At 40.9% G+C, this 20,020-nt stretch overlaps 3 protein-coding genes across 7 annotated transcripts in view; 1 reads left to right on the top strand and 2 right to left on the bottom strand.

Annotated features, from left to right (window-relative positions):
* PRORP (protein only RNase P catalytic subunit) overlaps positions 1-353 on the bottom strand; it is a 52,025-nt gene extending 51,672 nt beyond the window's left edge. The window contains exon 1 of one of the 3 annotated variants that reach the window (XM_065838870.2): positions 185-353. The gene's annotated coding sequence lies outside the window, so the exon portion shown is untranslated. Of the gene's footprint in view, positions 1-90 lie in introns of all 3 variants that reach the window. The other 2 variants (XM_065838868.2, XM_065838869.2) reach the window with 2 other exon arrangements.
* PPP2R3C (protein phosphatase 2 regulatory subunit B''gamma) lies at positions 163-16,264 on the top strand. 2 transcript variants are annotated; one of them, XM_065838873.1, is made up of 13 exons: positions 163-259; positions 1,355-1,482; positions 2,581-2,685; positions 3,274-3,386; positions 4,203-4,300; positions 7,100-7,170; positions 7,898-8,030; positions 9,145-9,200; positions 9,274-9,349; positions 9,981-10,117; positions 11,753-11,890; positions 15,075-15,134; positions 15,843-16,264. In XM_065838873.1, exons 2-13 carry the CDS (start codon positions 1,390-1,392, stop codon positions 16,029-16,031), a joined length of 1,269 nt encoding a protein of 422 aa, XP_065694945.1. In that variant the 5' UTR covers positions 163-259; positions 1,355-1,389; the 3' UTR covers positions 16,032-16,264. The 2 variants fall into 2 exon arrangements, with proteins under 2 accessions (XP_065694945.1, XP_065694943.1); XM_065838871.2 differs by lacking the exon at positions 163-259 and adding an exon at positions 429-577.
* A 680-nt stretch (positions 16,265-16,944) lies between these two features.
* Positions 16,945-20,020, bottom strand: part of LOC136101955 (signal recognition particle subunit SRP54) — a 36,540-nt gene continuing 33,464 nt past the window's right edge. For both annotated transcript variants that reach the window (XM_065838607.2, XM_065838606.2), the window contains one exon: positions 16,945-19,230. In XM_065838607.2, the coding sequence (XP_065694679.1) occupies positions 19,018-19,230 (213 nt within the window). In that variant the 3' untranslated portion in view covers positions 16,945-19,017. The remainder of the gene's footprint in view (positions 19,231-20,020) is intronic.

Genomic DNA, 20,020 nt, shown 5'->3' with positions numbered 1-20,020 from the left:
CCCCGGCGGCCTCGCACGTTCCTCAGGCGCTGCCCGGCCCACCCCCTGCACTACAGTTCCCAGCGTGCACAGCGGCCCGGCCCCCAGCACCTGCTGCCTGCTGGGAGAGTCTCTCTCTCCCCTCCTTTCCCCTCGCCCCGCCAGCCGTTACCGAAGGGCGGTCCTGGCCCAGTAGCGTCCTCACCGCTCCGGGATGGGCCTCGCTCGGTTGGCTCGCGGCCGTCATGGGCCCTGGGCGCTGCGAGGCGCCGTCAGGGAGGTGCGTGCGACAGCGGCGACCGCACGGCCCGCAGGACGCCCGCCTCCCGCTAGCCCGGAAGCGCTGCCTGGCCCGCGCCAGGACTGGCAGCCAATCGCGGTTCACTGGGCCCCTGTTAGGGCGGATGGGGTTGCTCTGCCATATCTGTTGCGGGCACGGCACTCCCAGGTCAGGAGCGCCAGGCAGGGGCATCGCGCATGCGCGCGGGGCCGGCTGACGGGCGGCGGCGGTCACGTGCCGCCGGTGGCGCGGGGCGCGCGCTGCGGGTCATGGACTGGAAGCGGAGCCTGCGGGGCCGCCTGGCCGCCCGCCGCGCCCGTGAGTGCCCCGGGACGGGGCCGGGGGCCCTCCTGGCCGCGGAGTGACGGAACGCCGGGGTCGCCTCTGGGGGGGGCAGGCAGGGAAGGTGCCCCCGGGGTTGAGCACGGCCGCCGGTGCCCGCAGTGACAAGGGGAAGCGAGGTCGTGCCTGGCGGGGCGGAGGCGTCGGGCCCGGTGTTGCTGTTGTTCCCCCTGTGCAGGCGCCGTGGGCGCCAGGCGGGTCAGGGACTCGTCCTGCGGAGAAACAAGGGGTCAGGGGCAGCGGGGGCCGTGCGGGCGCTGTTGGTCTGTGGCACAGACTGACCCGGCGGCGGGTTTGGCCGGTAACTGTGTTCGTAAAGGAGCGCCCGGAGAGCTCGGGCAGGTGCAGAACGATGTCCCCGGCGGTACAGGGTGAGAGGTGGCCTTGTGCTGCCGCTTGCCAGGGAGTAGGATCTTTAAAAATCGCTGCTGCTGTAAAGCAAGCACGCTGCGGCTTCGTCCGCCGTAACCGGGGGTCTGTTGCCGTCACGGACCCTGCACAGGAACGGATGTGTCCCGTGACTGACAGAGATGCTTTGTAGGCAGTCAGACACAGTGTATATGCGACATATTCGATGTATCTGTGATGTGGTTTACATAATAGACCCATACTCCATTCATTTGCACCTAATATTTGTGTTACTAAACAGCATAGCTATAGAAGCCTCAGCATTACCTCCTTGTTTTCAAGCTCCTCATTACATTAAAAGTCTGTTTGGTGTACAGCATGAAAATTCCTTTCTGTGTTAATCAGCTAAAAAGAGCGAGGAAGAGCTAAAAGGAGAAGAAATGGAATTGTTCACAAAATATTACATGGAATGGAAAGGAGGAAGAAAAATTGGCAATACATCATATACGAACATACCACGATTTTACTACAGGGTAAGTGGGGTGTTCAGATAAACTTCAGCAGGAGGCTGTTCTGTGTTATAAAAGAAAGTTGTGCTTATTCAAAGGGGCACTTCAGAACATTAAGTAGATTGAAATCTGAATGATGTGGATTGCTAAGCATAGTTGTTTTGTACAATTGTGGATATCAGCAGTTTTAAAGGTGGAGAAATAATTTGGTAATCAAGCAGTAGGCTTGGCTGTTTACTAAAGATAGGAAGTCTTCTTTCTTTTTCAGAGAAACTTTTTGTTTTAACTAAATTTTGACATACTGGTTTTATAAATGCCTATCTTCCTTTTTCTGTTTAGACATGATGAGATGCTGCTTCATGAAAATGGTGGGTCACTGTTCTTGCAGACTAAAGATAGGGCTGTTTCTTGCATTGTCTGGCAACTTACGTGTGAGAGTAATCAGATTTGGATGAGGGAATTAGACATCTTGATATTTCTGGTACTTGTCAACTTGACTGCTCAGCTGCTGTCTAACCTCACATGGTCCCATATTCCTTAGGATCACGAGTTTCTGCCGATTAAGTTATCAAGTACCTGTGTTTCAGCTGATGAATACGTATGCAACCATTCAAATTCTGGTAGTGCTGCAAGTTTTGCATGTAAGCATTGGCAGAACTTTCATACTAATTGTTCTCCAGTCTGTCTTGTTGGTCAAAACAAGTTGAGTAGACATTCACACTTTTGAGAGTCACGTCTACCGCAAAACAGAAAGTGCTGCTCTCTCCTGAGTAAAACACAGTAGTAAATGTCTTTTTTGTGTGAGCCCTCCTATCTTGTCACTGTGGGAAAATGCTTACTGGATGGGTTATCAGGTGTGAGGTAAGTCTCTGTCTGTCATGCTAAAGATGTCCTGCTTTAAACAAATATTTCAATATTGAAATACTTTGAGACAGTCTGCAAGTAATATCCTTGTACAGGAAGCAGGTACCACACAGCATTGTGGTAGATAGTTCATTATTTTCTGTGAAGTAAACAACTTCACCAGAGTGTGTGAGTCAGGACTGCTGAAGAGTACTTGCTAGATGTGTAGTTTTTGAATGTTACCCCATACATAAAATTAAAACACCACAATGTTTCTAGCTGCCTGCTGAAGATGAAGTCTTGCTTCAGAAATTAAGAGAAGAATCTAGAGCAGTCTTTCTGCAAAGAAAAAGTAGAGAGCTGTTGGATAATGAAGAGCTGCAGGTAAGAAAATATTTTCTGTGTGTCTTGTAATGGCTTCTGACAGCCTTCCTCCTTCTGCAGAGTTCTATTGCCTGCTGTCTGTCTGCAAAACTTTGTGGTAAGGTGCTTTGTATTTGGGCACCTTGGCTGGTTGTGAAGTACGAGCTAAAGCTGGAGTCCTGCATAGTCTTGGGCTGGTAATATCAGTGTAAAGTTTCCTCGTTATGATGTATATGAGGACTAAATCAATGGCTTCTAGTTTTCCAGCACATTCCAACAATTTCCCTAGAGGGCCCAGAAGAAGAAGTAAGTTCTGTTTACATATCACTGAGAGAAACTTCAAAGATGGTTTACTACAGTGCAAAGACAAAAGGGATGTGACCCTATAAATCCTAGTGAGTGAGAGTGTGTCTGTGCGTGTGTTTAACAGCAGTTTAGAGCAGTGGAAATAATGCTTGATTTTCTGGCTGAACTGACAATGTTTACTGGTTACCTGAGATAGCCCTGCAGGAAACCCACTTTTTTGCTGCATTTTTTAGATGCTCTATCTTAAGCACATTGACCTATCTAGAGAGAGATCTTCTTAACCAAATATAAATGCCTTTTAAGAATCTATGGTTTCTACTGGACAAACATCAGACATCACCAATGATTGGGGAAGAAGCAATGATCAACTATGAGAACTTCTTGAAAGTTGGCGAAAAAGCTGGACCGAAGTGCAAGTAAGGCTTTTTTCTCTTGTGTATGCTCACTTGGGCTAAACCTAAGTGGTGCTGTAACTTTCAGTTGCTAAAATAGATGCAAACAGTTTAGTGGTGAGATAAAGTCATGTCCATGTAGTGATTGATGAACTGGTTGCTCTGCATCCTTGCAAAGCTGTATTGCCCAACGTTTCTGATGGAACTTTTGACAGAGATGTCTGCAAGAGGGGCACTGCATCCTTTTGAAGAAGAAATTCTCATAATCGGGAGCATTTTTATGTTAGAAGCCAGTAAACAACACATTTTATATTTGAGATCGTGTCTCCAATGATATTACCCAAATTTCACTAGTGTCTTCTGAGGGAAAATTTCCTATCAGATGTTCTATATGTCCCATACAGTGAATATTCCTTCTTTATGCTGCTGTTGGAGACTGCTGCTGTGGCCATAGCTCTGTGATTAAGTTTTGAGCAGAAGCAAGTTAGTTGTCAGTACTGGCAATTCCTTTTATGTACATATCATTGTAGACAACTGGAAGCTACCAAATATGATGTACTAAAGAGAAATGAAAATGAATGAAAGCTCTCAGAACTCCCACATCACTGAAGAGTCTCATGAGCAGCAAAGGCAGCTGCTTTTTGGTGAATTTACCATTGTTGGCTGGTAGGATCCCACTTGAGGTTGTAGTTTAGCAAATTAATGTCTTCAAATATACAGAACACATGCTATATTGTTAAAAGTGTTTTAAAGTGTCTGTAAGTTTTGGATACTGTAACTGGGTCTGTCAGTGCACTGTAATCAGTTGCATAGAAGTAGCTTGGTGTTTATGTTTTACAGGCAGTTCTTCACCGCGAAGATATTTGCTAAATTACTCCATAATGATCCTTATGGGAGGATATCCATCATGCAGTTTTTCAATTATGTCATGCGAAAAGGTTAGTTGATGCTTCTTCTGTGTTAATGAGAAGTTGTTTTGTTTTCAAGGCTGTTTTATGCTTTATTAATTACTTGCTGTTCTCTTCAACAGCAGTGAGATCTATCCCTTGATTGCTAATGCTATTTTCTTGGAGGCTTGGGCTTTTTTTCTGGTTACTAGGAGGTGGGAGTTCACCCTACTTCTGAAATTCACCTCTTCTTTCTGCCAGAGATAGCCTTGATCTGTTTATTATATATATTGTCATTCTGATTTCCTTTATTCAGGCAGTCCTGTGAAGAGCAAAACATTAAATTTCTGTGGCAAGTGGGATCCTAAGCACTGTGATCAGACTGTCCAGCAGATAACTTTGTTCGCTGTTTTTCTGAGTGGTGTTATTTATGTATTCTAACTGTGCTTGTCAAATATGTCCACATGTTCTTGTGCTTGTCACTGTAGCCTTACCATATTTTCAGTTATTTTTTGTTATAAATAACCATTTGGGCTCAAAAATGCAATTGTATTTGCTTTTAAATCTGTATTAGATCTTGTTTAAAAAGCTGAGGCTGGCTAGCAGAAAGGAAGGGTTCCTCATTGCCTTATCCCCTGGCTACTGTGTTCTTGGCTCTGGTAGAGCCTTCAGGAGCGCAGAACAGCACCTTTCCCCAGAGCAGCTTGGCTTTAACTTGAAATCTGGTGGTGCAAGGGATGAGAGATGTGTTGAACAGGAAACCTGGTGAGTAGTCATGCAGAGTATGGAAGAAAGGAGGAATAGGTCCATTTGCTACAAAAAGCATACCCAAAATCTTCAGGATAGGAGACTTGTGAAGAACTCTGTGAGAATTGTATGCATTTCAAAAAGGCCTACCCAAATGGACACAACAGAGATATTTTCAGAGCTCTTTATTTCATCCAGAAGTTTCAAGTCTTGTGTATTTATGGCAATATCCTTTTTTCTAAAGCAAGCAAACACCCCCCCCCAAAAAAAAAAAAACAAAACCCCAAACAAACATAAAACATACACACAAAAGGAAAATAAACACATACAAAACCCACAAACAAACAAAACACAACCAAACTCACCACCTTTAGAGGCAGGAAGCCTTTTGACATGTCCCATCTCAATCAGATTTCATTTTCAGGCTCGAGCCAACACAAGGTCCCTTCACAGTGCTTGTTTGAAAGTCCCTCTTGGGTCAGTTGAGTAAGGATCTGTGGTTTTGCTAGCTTACAGCGTTGCAATTGCCAAATAAAGGTAGCCCAGTGGTGTGCCTGTGCAGTAGCTGAGATAATTTCTGTTGCCTGTTGTACAGAGTTCCTTATGAGGGCTACAGACCAGGCCAGATATTAAAGGAAGAAAATACTTAAATTCCTGTAGGAATTCTCAGTTAATACTTTAGATTGGAATTGGTGATTTCCATCTGTATTTACTGCTGAATGTCCTTTGGTGTGGCACTGAGAGGAGGGGAAGGTAGCAGATGATGGAGTTACTCTGCAGCTGCCTGAGCTGATCCAAGCTGGGGCAGCGCAGTCCCACATTTCACCTTGTTTTGATGAAGCTCATGGAGCAGAGCGGTCAGCTGCCGGAGCAGGGCTGCAGCCGTGAGGAGGCCGCATCACCCTGAGCTTAAAACACCTTAAACTGCTGTGCCTCAGGTGCCTGACAGTATTCTCTAACCGGCTGAACGTCTTAATGAGCTTTTGGGGTTTTTCTGTTATATTCTTATTGAAGTTTTAGGAATAGCTGTATGCATTCACAAACTTGTGCCGAACATATAGCATTCTGTCTTCCTCCTGCAGTCTATGGTTTATAATCTTTCTTAATGATCTACATAGTCCCTTTTGGGAGGGGCTGAGTGAGTCGTGAAATTAATAACTGTGTAATGGTGAAATGTTTCCCAAAGCACTATGCTGCCTCCAGGACCACTCCCTCTTCAGGAGGAGGGGTGGTTGAATCTCTTGGCTTTGTCTAAACAAGTCAAGTCTAGTAAAAGCATCTTGAATCACTTCAGGGTGTATGATGCACACCTTTAAACTTCAGCCAGAAATGTACAACCTCTGCCATCTCTGAGTTATACTTAATCTTTCTTGACAAACACCTTGAAGAGATGAATGTTGGTATGAAGCGCAGCTCGTATTTCACAAGAGGAACTTTTAAACTGTTTCTTCATAAAATGGAAATTTAATTTAGCTTGGAGTGTGCGAGTAATAGTTTTTATGCCTAACCTGTATTTCATCTCTGTTACTGTTATAACAGTGGCCTCATGCACATTGTCCTGTAGATTGTTTGATTAATGTGCCTTCTCATTGCAAAATTAGATGCTTGTGCTATTCTAATTCTCCTGTTGTAACTCAGAAGGGAGGTTGGGACCCTTGGCTGTAGCTGCGCTGTGCTGCACAAGGGGCTGTAGTGTTCGAACAAGCAATCTGTATGCCGCATGGTACAGCTGGTTTTAATGCAGTGAAAATGTGCTGATACCCCTACCTCTAGTTCAGCGAGAGAGAAAAAATTCTTGTGATTCCATGAACCAGGTAAAATGTGATGTCTGTTCAGCCACTTCTCACATCTAATTATTATAAGGTAGTCTTGGCCACAGGGTATTGTATATTGCCAGTGACTGTCACCAACTTTGAGATTAAAATGGCATTTCTAAGCAGGACTGGTACATATCATGGCTTTGCTTAAATCTCAGAAAAATGGGAATTAGAGGCACTTAACATCCAATAGTGTCTTGTGGCCTTTAGAATAACTTCAGATTTTGGTGAGGCCTCAAAAACCCCTTAGATTTCTTACCTTTCAGTTCTGTTTTCTCTTTTACAGTATGGCTTCATCAGACAAGAATAGGTCTCAGTTTATATGACGTGGCAGGACAGGGCTACCTCAGAGAATCAGTAAGTAAATTCTTGATTAACTTAATGTCTGTCTTTACTCAAATGACAGAGCATCAGAAAAGCTTCATTTTTCTTCCAGTCTTACAAAAGTTTATATCATAATCTAGATTTGGGATGGGCAAATTTGTTTGGATAAATAGCGATTCCTATAGAGATTTGGTGGTGAAAGTGCTGTAGCCTTTTAAGCATATGGGTAATTCTCTGAGAAAGATTGTAGTTATCAAGGTTTCATGTCATTAGCACTTTACTAGATTGAGTAGGATATAGTAGAAATCTCAAAAAAAATATGGTTAGAGCCTCAAGGAGTTATTCTCCTTTTCTAACAGGAGTTAATATTATAAAGTAAATAAGAAGGTTCTTGTTACCGCTCTACTTAAAAAGATCTATTAAAGAATATTCAGCAATAGGATAATCCAATTGGGAGTTATGCATTGGTATTCGAAAAAGGTACAGTTGCATGCATTTATATTTACAGGTAAATTTCTACTTTGTTAACATTCTGCTTTATTTGTAGACCGTTTCAGTAATGGCATCATGTGTGCATGTGTGTGACCTAGGATTTCTTGCACAGAGACAGAAGTTTTTGTGCCTGCTTTCATGCTCTTCCCTGCATTGCTGCAGGACTGTATTTTTAGCAAAGTATCATTGAAAGCCAGGGTGGATTATAGCAAACATGCAACAATAGTAGTGTTTAAAGCTTGTGTTCTTTTCTTTCTTAATTCTGCAGGATTTAGAAAACTATATCTTGGAACTCATCCCTACTTTGCCACAACTAGATGGTTTAGAAAAATCTTTTTACTCCTTCTATGTCTGCACAGCAGTTAGAAAGTTCTTCTTCTTTCTGGATCCTCTCAGAACAGGTAGGTCAATGTTTTGAAAACTCTAAATACATAAGAGTATTTTCACTTTTAAAGTGTTTCCACCAAAGCCACTTGTAGTATTTAATATGTAGTTGTCTTGGTAAGTTTTTGTACAGCAATCTTGTATTTGAAGGTTAAACTTCACTGAAGACCACAAGTCTACGTGGGTCTAATCATCTCCTTCCACAGCTAATTGATTTTAATGAGAGACTCATCAGTTGTGGTACTACAGAGTTATCTCATAGATACTGACAAATTAGATACTGTTTCATTCTAATGCATTATAAGCAGTAGCTAATTTTATAAATGTTTAGGATGAATAGAAGACACAGCAACTAACAACCAAACTGCTTGGCAGAACACCCACTGAGCTGTGGAAGTGCTCAAGAATGCTTATTGTGATGTGCTTCGCCTGTGACTGGATTTGTGTGCACCATGTAAACTCCTTAGAAAAGGCTTGCGGTTATGGCTGCTAATCCTCATTACAGATGCAGCACCCTTGGAAAAGTTTGTTTTTTCTTATGTCTGTGATTTAAGTCACAAACTGCATATGTGTTTGAAATCCAGCTGTGCCACCTGGAGATGTCAGAGTTGTGTGGACAGTAGCCTCTGGCAGAGGTAGTTACAAATACTAAATAGGAAGGGGTGTGTGAAGCTGAAATGCCTCTATTTTGCACAACTGTTTGTATAGTGTCTACGTACCAGTTAAAGCTATACCAGCAGGCGTGCATCCTGCCACCTTAGCTTTTCGTCACATCTCTAGTTTCTGAAGATGCAAAAAATATCACGTATCATTTAAAAGACTTGATTATTCCAACAAATGTTTTAAGCATACTGTCTTTGAATTTCTTATTTTACATTCTGAGTTGATGTTGAACGCTTACATTTTTTTTATCTAGTTTTCTGGCTTTGAAGGATTCAAGATAACTCCTGCCAGTATCAGGCTAGTTTTGTTGAGTCATTTTAAAAGCTATTTTAATTTTATCTCTTCAAGTGCATTTTTTTTTTCAGTTCAGAATAATTCTTTCTTAAGTAGAACCACCTAAATGAGAACAGTAAAATGGCTAAGTTGGCTGAATGACTGTTAAAATGTGTTTTCCTTTCCTCACTGCAGGGAAGATAAAGATACAGGATATTTTAGCTTGCAGCTTCCTGGATGACTTACTGGAGGTAAAGGTCTCTTAGCGTATACTATTTAATTGTAATTTACTCTTTCTGAATTCTAACTGTATGTTTCACTCAGTTAAGGGATGAAGAACTTTCTAAAGAAAGTCAGGAAACAAATTGGTTTTCTGCTCCTTCTGCATTGAGAGTTTATGGTAGGTTCCCTTACATGTGAATGCCTTTTTTTTTTCCTTTTTTTCCTCTCCTGTCTGCCTTGTAGAACTTAGTCAGCTTCTTAGTGTTATTTTTCCTCTGCTTTTGTCGCTTTAGGTCATCCTTGTCTTTTTAGATCCTGTAGCCATCCTTTCAGTATATCTTCCTGACTTCCTTTGGTTTCAGTTTTCCAGTGTTGCTCTTTACTGGTTTTATGCTCTGACACTTTGTGCTTGTTACACAAGGTACAAGATCCCTCTGTAACCTTCTCTTTTGACTCGTGCTTTTTCATCATTGTAAGCTCTTTTTTCATGCTTCCAGCAAATCTGTTTAAAATAATACGCTTTTAGCCTTCTGCTCCTTTCTCTGTATACACAGCCCTTACTTTTGAGCCATTACCTTGGAGAAGAACCATTAGTACCTTGTTATGGGAATACCACCCCCTCATGTTCTGTGCTCATTTATGATGGTTTACGAGTATTATTGTGGATCTAGCGTATTTCCACTTAACTGCATTAACTCCATGATTAAAATTAAATAATGTTTAGAAAATACTAAATTTTCTTTCTCTGTTGAAACCATACTTCGATGATACAGGTATATTATGATTTGCCCTCTGTATCTTCTCCCTAGGCCAGTACCTAAACCTTGATAAAGATCACAATGGCATGCTCAGCAAAGAAGAACTCTCCCGCTATGGAACAGGGACTCTGACCAACATATTTTTGGATCGTGTCTTTCAGGAATGCTTAACTTACGATGGTGAAATGGTAATCACATATTTTCACTTCATTCACAACATAAAAGCTTTGGCTTACTGAAATGGGAAATGTCTCAGAAACAATATCTTTAAAATAAAGAGTAGCTTGAGGTAAAGTAACTTTTTTTTTTTAATCATTGTGCACATGAATGACCGTGCAGCAGGTTAGAAAGTTGATTTTCCTAACAGCAAGGTGATTTCAGTGTGGCTTAAACGTAAATAAATTCCCTTGAAAAGCAGAGGTGATACAAAATCCAGGCAGCCTAGGATAAAGATTCTTGTAGATTCTGTAACACAAAGTGTATGTTGAAAAAATGTGAAGATGTAGCAATGCTTTTTGGTTAAATGTAATTCTTTAAAGAGAACCAAGGACAAGTGGCACACACTTGAGACTAATGCAAGTTAGTTAGCCTGTCCGCTTCTCCATGAAGACAACAGTGGTTTTTGTTGCAAGGCTTCCATAGCTGTGAAAAATGGGAAGCCTGACTAAATTAGAGTTAAAATAGAAACTTACATCTATATTTTGCAAGTTTTACTTAGTATTGCGACTCTTGTTGTCTGCATTCAGATGTTTCAACTCTAAAAGTGATAAATTACAAATTCACTATACAGTCCTTCTGCCACCTTAGCAGTTTTTTGTAGAGTCACAGAAACATTGAGGCTGGGAGAGATGCTCTTAGTTGCCCATTGCTGGACTTGCTACATCTGTCTTGTACGGGGCAGTCTGGTCCAGGACCCAGTGCTCAGATATGTTCTGAGCAGCACTGGGGAGAAGGTTCACCTGCTTCCACTTGCCAGCAAAGCTCTTCCCAGTGTGGCTCAACACGCCGTCAGCCGCCTTTGCTGCAAAGGTCTGTTGCTGGCACATGTTCGTGTTTGTTGCCCATCAGACCTCCCAGGTCCACCTGTGCAAAGCTGCTTTCTGACCAGTTGGCCCCCAGCATGTGGGTTATTCCTCCCCAGGTGCAGGATTTTTCATGAGGCTCCTGTCAGCCCATTTTTCCAGCCTGTGAAGCTCCCTCTGAATGGCAGCACAACTTTGGTATTTAGGGTAGAGTGGGTTATTATATAGATAGGACTGAAGGATTTCTGTCCTTGTCACAACTGTGTCTTGATCAGGAAACCAAGAATCAGTACTAGGAAAAAAGACAAGTGTGTGATGCATATTTGTGATGTCTAATAGTGGTTTTACCTCATGATTTGCCAAGCTACCTGCACTGGTTAAAGGTGTATGTACTTCATTGGCCATATAGTTCACTGTTTGGTGAAGCAGGGTTACTGGCACTGGATGTTTGATTTGTGGTAAGGAAGACTTTTTATATGGCTTTTCTTTACTAGCTGGGTATGTTCAGTGGTCTAAAGATGTATTAAACATTGTTTAAAAGTATATACAGCATGTTTAATTTGGATTTATGCTTGAAATCCTATTTTATTTTTGAAATGGCAGGATTTTCTATCGTCAGCAGTCATTAAAAACTAACTTTTCTGTTCATGTTGGTGGTAGTAGCCATTTTTTATTTCATGTTGTCTTTTTCAGAAAATAGACTGATCCCCTACAATGAAATAGCTGCCAATTATAAAGTTCCTGCTTGCAAAATCAATTTAGAAAGAAGACTGTAATAAACATGATTGTATCTACTTTTAGGACTATAAAACCTACCTGGACTTTGTGCTTGCATTAGAAAACAGAAAGGAGCCTGCAGCTCTGCAATATATTTTCAAACTGCTTGATATAGAGAACAAAGGATACCTGAATGTCTTTTCCCTTAATTATTTCTTTAGGGTAAGTCCCTTTATACAGGTAGGCCATTTTCTGTGTTTATAGTGTTAAAGCCTGTGTGCTTCTGCATGTAGATCTGCAGGGAATCACTTTAAATTACCAGCACCCACTGAGAGGCTAGTAACGACTTTTAAGAAGATTTAAAATATAAAAAAAAATATTCCAGAACTTGGATAGAATTCAAAATGTTTTTCCAATATTTTATCTACAATTGAAATTAACTGGTTTTGTTTTGTTCAGGAAAAATATTTCCTGTTGATTTTTCTTAATTGAAATTGTCCCAAAATTGCTTATATGATTACCTAATTAAAATCTCTTACTATAGCTCTAATTTTTTATTGCCCCTGGTTTTAATTTCCACTGTAAGCCTAAAATTCAGTAGAAGAAATGAAAATAATGAAATGCAGTGATAGGCCTGTACAGCTGTGAGATTTTTCATTCAGAATATTGATTGCAAAAAGCTTCTTGCATTTTTAATATATTGTTTATATGTGTTGCGTGCAGAATAGATTTAAAGTAAACTTTTTTTTTTTCAGTTGCTGTTTAAATTGACCCCAGACTTGTAAAGTCTTTCTCCAAATTGTGCTTTGTGTGTGGGTGGTTTTTTTGTTTTTCTTCTGGCTTGTGGTGGTTTTGGTTTTGAGGGGAGTGGATGTTTTGTTGTTTTGTCTTTTTTAATAGATACATGAGGTATCTTGGGAAGGAGAATGTCATGCAGTGACATAGTAATTTTGCTGTGCATGGTTTAGGCTGAGTTATAAGTGTGATGCTTTTTTCGTGTACAAGATACCTTCAGTGATATCTATTCAGACAGAGGAACAAGCACTTCAGTTTTCTGTATGTGGATCTTTGTATTGTAACTGTAAATATAAACTATTGTAGTTAGCCACATACTCCAAGTCTGATGAACAAGGTGCATACTTTATTCGCTTCATTAAATAAAGCATTCAGGCCTGCTTGAGGCATAATCTTAATCTGTAACTTCTGCATTGTAATAAGTCTTCAGTTGAACATGAATTCTGATAGTGACTATAACCATATCATTTTGTAAAAATAAGACTTCTTATCTGGAAGACCTTTTTTAGAAAGGAAAGGCTTTTTTTTTTTTTTAAAAACAAACAAAAACCTCCACAACCTCTTTTTTTTTTTCCCTTTAGTGCCTTGAAGCCATTAAATAATTCAGGCTGTACTGGACCTTTGGAGGTCACCTGCTCCCACCATCTGCTCAGAGCAGGACCAGCTTTGCGGTTAGGTCAAGTTGCTCAGGGCCTTGTCCAGGCGAGTGCAGGGAGACTCCACAGCGTCTTTGGGCAACGTGCTCCTGTGTCACTACCCTGACTGAGAAGACTTTTCTCCCCTCACCCTTTCTCCCATCTCTGTCTAATTGAAATGCCTCATGCTGCAGTTGATGTCCTCTGCCTCTTGTCCTTTCACTGTGCATCTCCAAGAAGAGCCTGGGTGTGGTGTGAAGACAGTAATGAGATTTTCCCCCACCACCCCAACCTTCTGCTCTCTGGGTGAATTCATGCCCAGCTCAAGCCTCTCCCCTCAGTTGTGCTGTGCTTTAGACCCCCAGCACCCTGATGGCCCTCCAGTGGTTCCCACTGGTTTGTCAGTGGCTCATAAAGGGGAGCCCAAAGCTGCGAGGCTGCGTCTGGAGTTCTGTGTCCAAATGTTGAATCAGGAGGAGTAATCACCTCCCCAGACCTGCTAACTATCCTTGTACTAATGCAGCCCAGTATTTATCTGCTTTCATCACTACTAGAGGGCCTTGCATGTTCTTGTTCAACCTCTTGTGCACCAAGACCTTCAGCACCTCTCCTGCCCAGCCGCTTCTGGCCAGCTGGCCCAGCTGTGTCCTGCTGCATGGGGTCATTTTGCTGCAGGTGCAGGCAGGGGTTTTGCTTGTGCCTTTTGAACATCAACATGAACTCTGGTTAGTAGTTGTAGCTGTGGTGTATACTTGATGGGCAAACATTGGGCCAGGACTTGGCAATACTAAGAATCCTAGAGAAGCAGCAATGGCTTGTCTTCTCTCCCTGCTTTTACAGCTCACTGTTCCCACCGCTTTCTCTGCTTCTGTTCATGTGGCAGTAGGACTCAGGGAGGCCAGGGGTCATATCAGCTGTCTCTGACTCTGATTTTAATAAAGGGTGTTAATTTACAGATTTACATTTTACCAAAACATAAATTTTAGTGTTGTCATAGTATATAAATGATTCTAACATGAAAGCATTTTAACAAGGTAATTCTGCATAAGCTACTTGGGCATAACCATTTCTGTGCATGTCTCCAGTTACATACTTACTCTATGGCTTAGTTATTGAAAAGATCCCTCTTCTTGATCATGCTGCGAAATGCGTCGCTCCTTTAAACTTTTGGAAATTGAATGTTCTAAATTTTCCTTGAAATCAGAAGAGTTCCATTTGACTCTGTGAATAATTGCTTTTCTGCTGGTGTAAACTTGGGTAGGTCTGTACCTATAGAGCCTTTGCTGATACAGCTGTGCTGACAAGATGGTGCAGGCTGTGCTAGTGAAACAAACAGTTTTGTTCCTTAGTTGTTATTTGCAGGCAGAGGTTTGGTCATGCAGCTGTTTAAATGATACCACATTAAAAGAACTAATAGTAGGGAATACCGTGTTGCTCAAAATGAGAGATGTCCACTTACGGCACAAACTGAGAGCCCTTCCACGCATGGACAAATGCTCGAACAGACAAATACCTCATCTTCCTCACATTATTATTTGATCAGCCAGAATACAGGTTCCATTTTCAAAGTAACTGACAGTGTGAGTAGCCACACTGCTTTGTCTGTCTGCTGGATGGTCTTTTCCCTTTTCTCTTTCCCTACCTAGGCTATATTTCACACTTAGTCAGAAAACTGAACCTTAAAGCTTTGCCTGTTGAGTGATGGTGTTCAGGTGTCTGCATATCCCATTTGTGAGTGCTCAAACACTGGTCATCATGAAAGTTGGATTCTTAGTGCACTAAGAACTGAACCTAGAGTTGTTGATTTTGCCGTAACTCAGCCCTGCCTCGCTTGTGGAAGAGAAGTGACTGCAAGCTGTACCATGAATGCTTCATTACAGGGCAATACAGCCCAAGATGCGGAAGCATTGAAAAAGTTTTGTACGGTGTCAGTATAATACCGTGCTACCTCTGCCTAACTTTTCCTTTGTTTCTAGGCTATTCAGGAACAAATGAAAATCCATGGACAAGAACCAGTTTCTTTTCAGGATGTCAAGGTTAGTTTTACTGAATAGAATACTACATGAAATATTTGAGTAAGCATTTAATAACTTGTATTTTAGTTTCTACGTTGTTGTATATTTACTTGCAGAGTAGTAGAGACGATCTGGCTTGTCCTACTCATAGGTTTGAAAATGTCTTTCTGTTCAGCAGTCACTGTGAGAAATCTGGTATGCAACTATTCTAGTAGTTTCCTTACTAATATACAAAGTACCTGTTAAATACATGTTGCTGTGCCTTGCATTTGAAGATACTTGGTATATCAATTTTATGATTCAGGATCATCCCTCGGGAGGGATGTGGAGCTGGTGGCAAAAAAAACCCCTGTCTATAAAACTCTATTAGTGCCGATTTTACATTGAGCAGTTTTAGTACTTAAAAAAAAAAAAACAACAGTACAAGAGCTTCTATAAAACTTGGCTCATACAAGTGAACTGAGTTTCATGTTGCTACTTTGTGGCCAAAGGCTCCCCAGAAAAGCAAATTCTTATTTGACCTGTGAGAGCTGAGCACACTGCTCCTGTCTGTGACCAATTATTGTGCTTTGTGTCTTAAATGGTTTGGGACTTAACAGCTTTTTTTGTAAGTTGGCGTGGATGGCACTAGTTACCCAAAGATAATTCTGTATATGGTATAAAGTAGCTGTTATTCTGCTCATTAATGTGTGGGGGATTTTTTACCCTATTTTGACTTTTCTTTCATAGGATGAAATCTTTGATATGGTAAAGCCTAAGGATCCTTACAAAATCTCCCTTCAGGACTTAATCAATAGCAGCCAAGGAGACACTGTCACCAGCATTCTAATTGATTTGAATGGGTTCTGGACATACGAGAACAGAGAGGTCCTTGTGGCAAGTGATAATGACAGTGCTGCTGATGTTGATGATACATGACTCGAACAGAAGCCGAATGTCTCCCCAAAGACAGCTCAGTCTGATGCACCAATTGTTGGAAGCTGGAAACGCTAATCACCTGAATCAGTGCCTCTTCCCTTTTACCTCTCTCCCCCTTCCCCCGTGTTCCCTGTATATATAAATTGAGGTACATACAGAAATTGCTCTGAAACCAAAAAAGCAAGTGTTGTTTAAGAGGTAATTTTTTTCAAAATAAATATTTTTGGACTTTTTACCTGTGTAACAAGCCCTATTCTTATTCAAATACCCTATTCTAGAAAGTAAATTTATCCTGAAAGTATGATGTGGTTCTTGGTATCTTCAGCACTGGCCTGTATCCACTCAGCCACCCCATACTGCATTCTGTATGGCTTCCTCTAATGATAATATTCTCGAGCCTTCTGTTGTAAAGGCAAAGTCTTCAGTCAGAGGTAAAGAGCTTAGGCCTTTTTCTTCTATATGTGCTGAGCCATAAATGTCTAACAGAAAGGGTAAGTAAATAACTATTGAACTGACTGAATAGTTACCTACTTCCTAAGAGGTTCATTACAGAAATAAAACTTCACTAGCTTTAGGTCTTGTTAAAAGCAAACACAAGGCTCCTGTGCAAGTGTTTTATGTAATTTAATTATGCAGCTTGTGTTACAGCAGTAGTTAAAGAAGTAAGACTCTTTAACAAAGCTGTAGAAATGTTTTAACTTTCAGACAAAATTACAGTAGCTCCAGATGAGAGGTGGTTGCAATCCTGCACTATTTATTAGCTTGAGGTAGTGGTGGGGGTAATGAGAACTTGAATTTCAGTGCTTGATATTCCACCAGGATGTGTGACTCAATAGAAAAGAATAAACAGCACTCCTGTGTGCAGGCAGCGTTTCAAAGACCACACCCTTTTAAAGGAAAAGCCACAGCCAACTTCCAGTTCAAAAATTATATTAAATACAAAATAACCAATTAATGCATTTACAGAAAAATTAAAACATTATGAAACTGTTTTCATACAGTTTGCAAAAAACTGAAGGAAGGGTTAAGGCACAGTGAGTAATACAGTATTTTATACAAAAAAGTTTAAACCCAAGGCAGTGAGAGCATTTCTTACACAACACAGAGTAGGGAGAGAGGAAGAAAAAACAACTGACATCCCTCAGCTGTAAGGGTTTTACTCTTGAGCTATGTGAGGCTTTCTATCTTTAACAGTGTAAGAACTCCCAACAAGCTGTTGTCCTGTGTATCCCCCAGGTGTTGATCCAAGCTCTCCCTTGCAGATGTTCAGGGCTAAGGAATGATTTTACACAGCTGTCACCACCCTCTGCCTTACAGGCACAGAACAGAGCATCCAAACAGATGGAATAGACCTGATTGAATCTGCCTCAGGAGATTTTCTGTAGTCTTGGAGCGGTAGCGGCAGATGGGAGGAGAAGGAATTTGTGCTCTACAGGACCCTCATTCAGGCAGAGGGTTGTCTGAAATGCATAACTGAACACTGGAAACTAAAGCCACGTTACCAGGCCTCTGCAGAGATGTGGCTCTTACGGACGTGTTTTAGTGCCAGTGTTAGGTTATGATTGGACTCTATGATCTTGAGGGTCTTTTCCAACCAAAATGATTCTGTGATTAGTTGGTAGTCAGACCAAGGCCAGGGACATATGATGATGCTCAACACAAAATTTCACTGAAGACTATTTTTAAGATTTTTGGAAGTCTCAAGGACAGAAGTAATGTTTCACGGGGTAATTGGCGCAGGTTCTCTACTCCTTTATCTACAACAATTCTCTATAGAAAGTTACTCGGGCACGGATGTCTGATTGTCCCAGAGTAAAACATTCACCTTTTACAAGCTACAAGTAGAATGACAGTCACTGCAGTAAAATCACCTCAGTTGGTATCTGGGGTTTTGTAAAAGCTCTGAAGCTACCTGCATTTCACTTAGACAAAAATAAGGATTACTGTTTTTGCAGTATTGCAACGAAGTGTTTTGTTGATTTAAGAAAAAGGAAGAACTGTAAGTTCGTTTTTGTGATTTCTAGTTATTTACGTGTTCTGTGCTAGAGGAGGGGGACAAACACCTGCAATGGCACATCCTTTACTGGAATTTAACATTAAACGAATAGTCTGTTTAGGTTAATCAAGTACACTGACTCAGGTAATCTACATCCAAAAAAGTTTTCATAGTTCCAGTTTGGTACCAAACAAATGTCCAGTGCATTCAGTACAATTTAGCAAGACTTTTGTTTATTTCCCAGGACCATTCAGAGCCTGAAGAGAAGTATTCAGGCATTGGGGGTCTCTTAATTCTTAGACTTGGAGTGAGAACATCTTCCGCTGATGCTGGTTCTGTACTTTGCTACAGCACTGAAAGGAGCAGCTGAGCACTATTAGCCTCCAAGAGTGCTGGTACTTGTTAATAAGTTCCTAAGGGTGTTTACAGCCTTTTTTAATAATAAAAAAGTCAGTGGGCCTCTAAATCTAATTAACATTAAACCTAACATTTCTTGTGTTAAACAACAACAGAGAAAAAAAATACATGCATACAATAGTGACAATAAATAGGGGAAATCAGACGCTATTATAATGACTTGTGAGTTACAGGATATTGATTCCTATTAATCTATTCATAGAGAGCTGAGTTGCAAACAATGTGCAAATCAGAAGTAGGTGTTTAGAAGTAGGAAGCAGCACTGCATCTGCAATCCACAGCACTTCAAAGACAAGACATTTTTACTTGCTTTATACAGAAATCTGCTCACACATTCAATTTTAGATCAAACGTTTGTAGTGCAATTTTAACTGAAGTGTCAATTTGGCAGAATGCCTCAGCCTTTATTAGGCAGACAGACTGAAGAGACATCACCTTGCTCTCTCCTGATCAATAAGAATGCTAGAAGTTGTATTTCACTGATTAAGTATAATCCTATTTTTCCTGCTGCTTTTACAGCCAAATTGTGACACCTGACACTTCCTATTTCCTACATTATACAGAGTTTTACACTTAGGGAGGGACAGGAACTACATCTTGTTTATTTTCCCCAAGGGACTGGCAATCTTCCTCATTTTCAAAGTTTACATTCACGAATGACGTGCACGCTGTTCCTTCAGGCTGATCTGTCTGGACAGGAACTTCAGCTTGTGGCTTGTTCTGTTGTTCCTGATGCTTTCTCTCTGCTTCCTCTGACATCCTGTTTTCCTGTTCCTCCTCTTCCTCCTAACGATAGATAACCAGCTTTATAAGCTACTATTTACTGTTTACCACTTACTTACATTCACTTTAAATCTTTCTGTAAGAACATTCTGGTTACTGTTATAAGGTAAGGATACTTGTTCCACTAGAAAACAGTAATGAAGTTGATCATAAGATGAGGTATATTCCAGAATTCTCATTGTGGGAAAAAAAAAATCATCAAAAGTGAAGGATTCAACCGTGTTAAGTAAACACAGAAAAAGAGTGACGTGTCTAGATAAGCAGTTTTTAGTCATTAGTAATAGTGATCGGATTTCCTTTCTCAAAAGCTTTTTCAGTTCTTAATAATACAGGGTTATCAAAAATAAAAAATAAACAGTAAAGTTTTAAATATTTCCCATCTCTTCCAAATGAAGATTATCAAGGGTTTGGGTTTTTTTGCATAAATCACTGGCCACCTATCAGTCATTTCCAGTTATGGTTTAGAACAAACGGTAACATCATGTTCAATTTGCCCTTGACACTTTCTCAAACAGGTTTTAGAGTTGGAAATTATATTCCTAGCAGCCGCCTCTTTACAGTGTCCAGTAACTGTTCCGTCCACCTTTCTCACACTGTTGACATGGAAATTCATTGTACAAGAGAAGCAAACAGGGCAGGATCCAGCCAGTCCCAACACTAATCAGCTGGCGAGAAAGGCTGATGCATAAGCAATCATTAATCAGGCATCAAATTAAAACTGCAAGCAAGGTGCAATAAAGATTCTAAAACTTCATTTTAATGCTGGAATACAAATTTAATTGTTTAAAATACC

This window comes from Patagioenas fasciata, chromosome 5 (genome assembly GCF_037038585.1).
Source record: "Patagioenas fasciata isolate bPatFas1 chromosome 5, bPatFas1.hap1, whole genome shotgun sequence".
NCBI lineage: Eukaryota > Metazoa > Chordata > Aves > Columbiformes > Columbidae > Patagioenas > Patagioenas fasciata.
The sequence above is the reverse complement of the archived record's forward strand: the minus strand, read 5'-3'. Positions and strand labels throughout refer to the sequence as shown.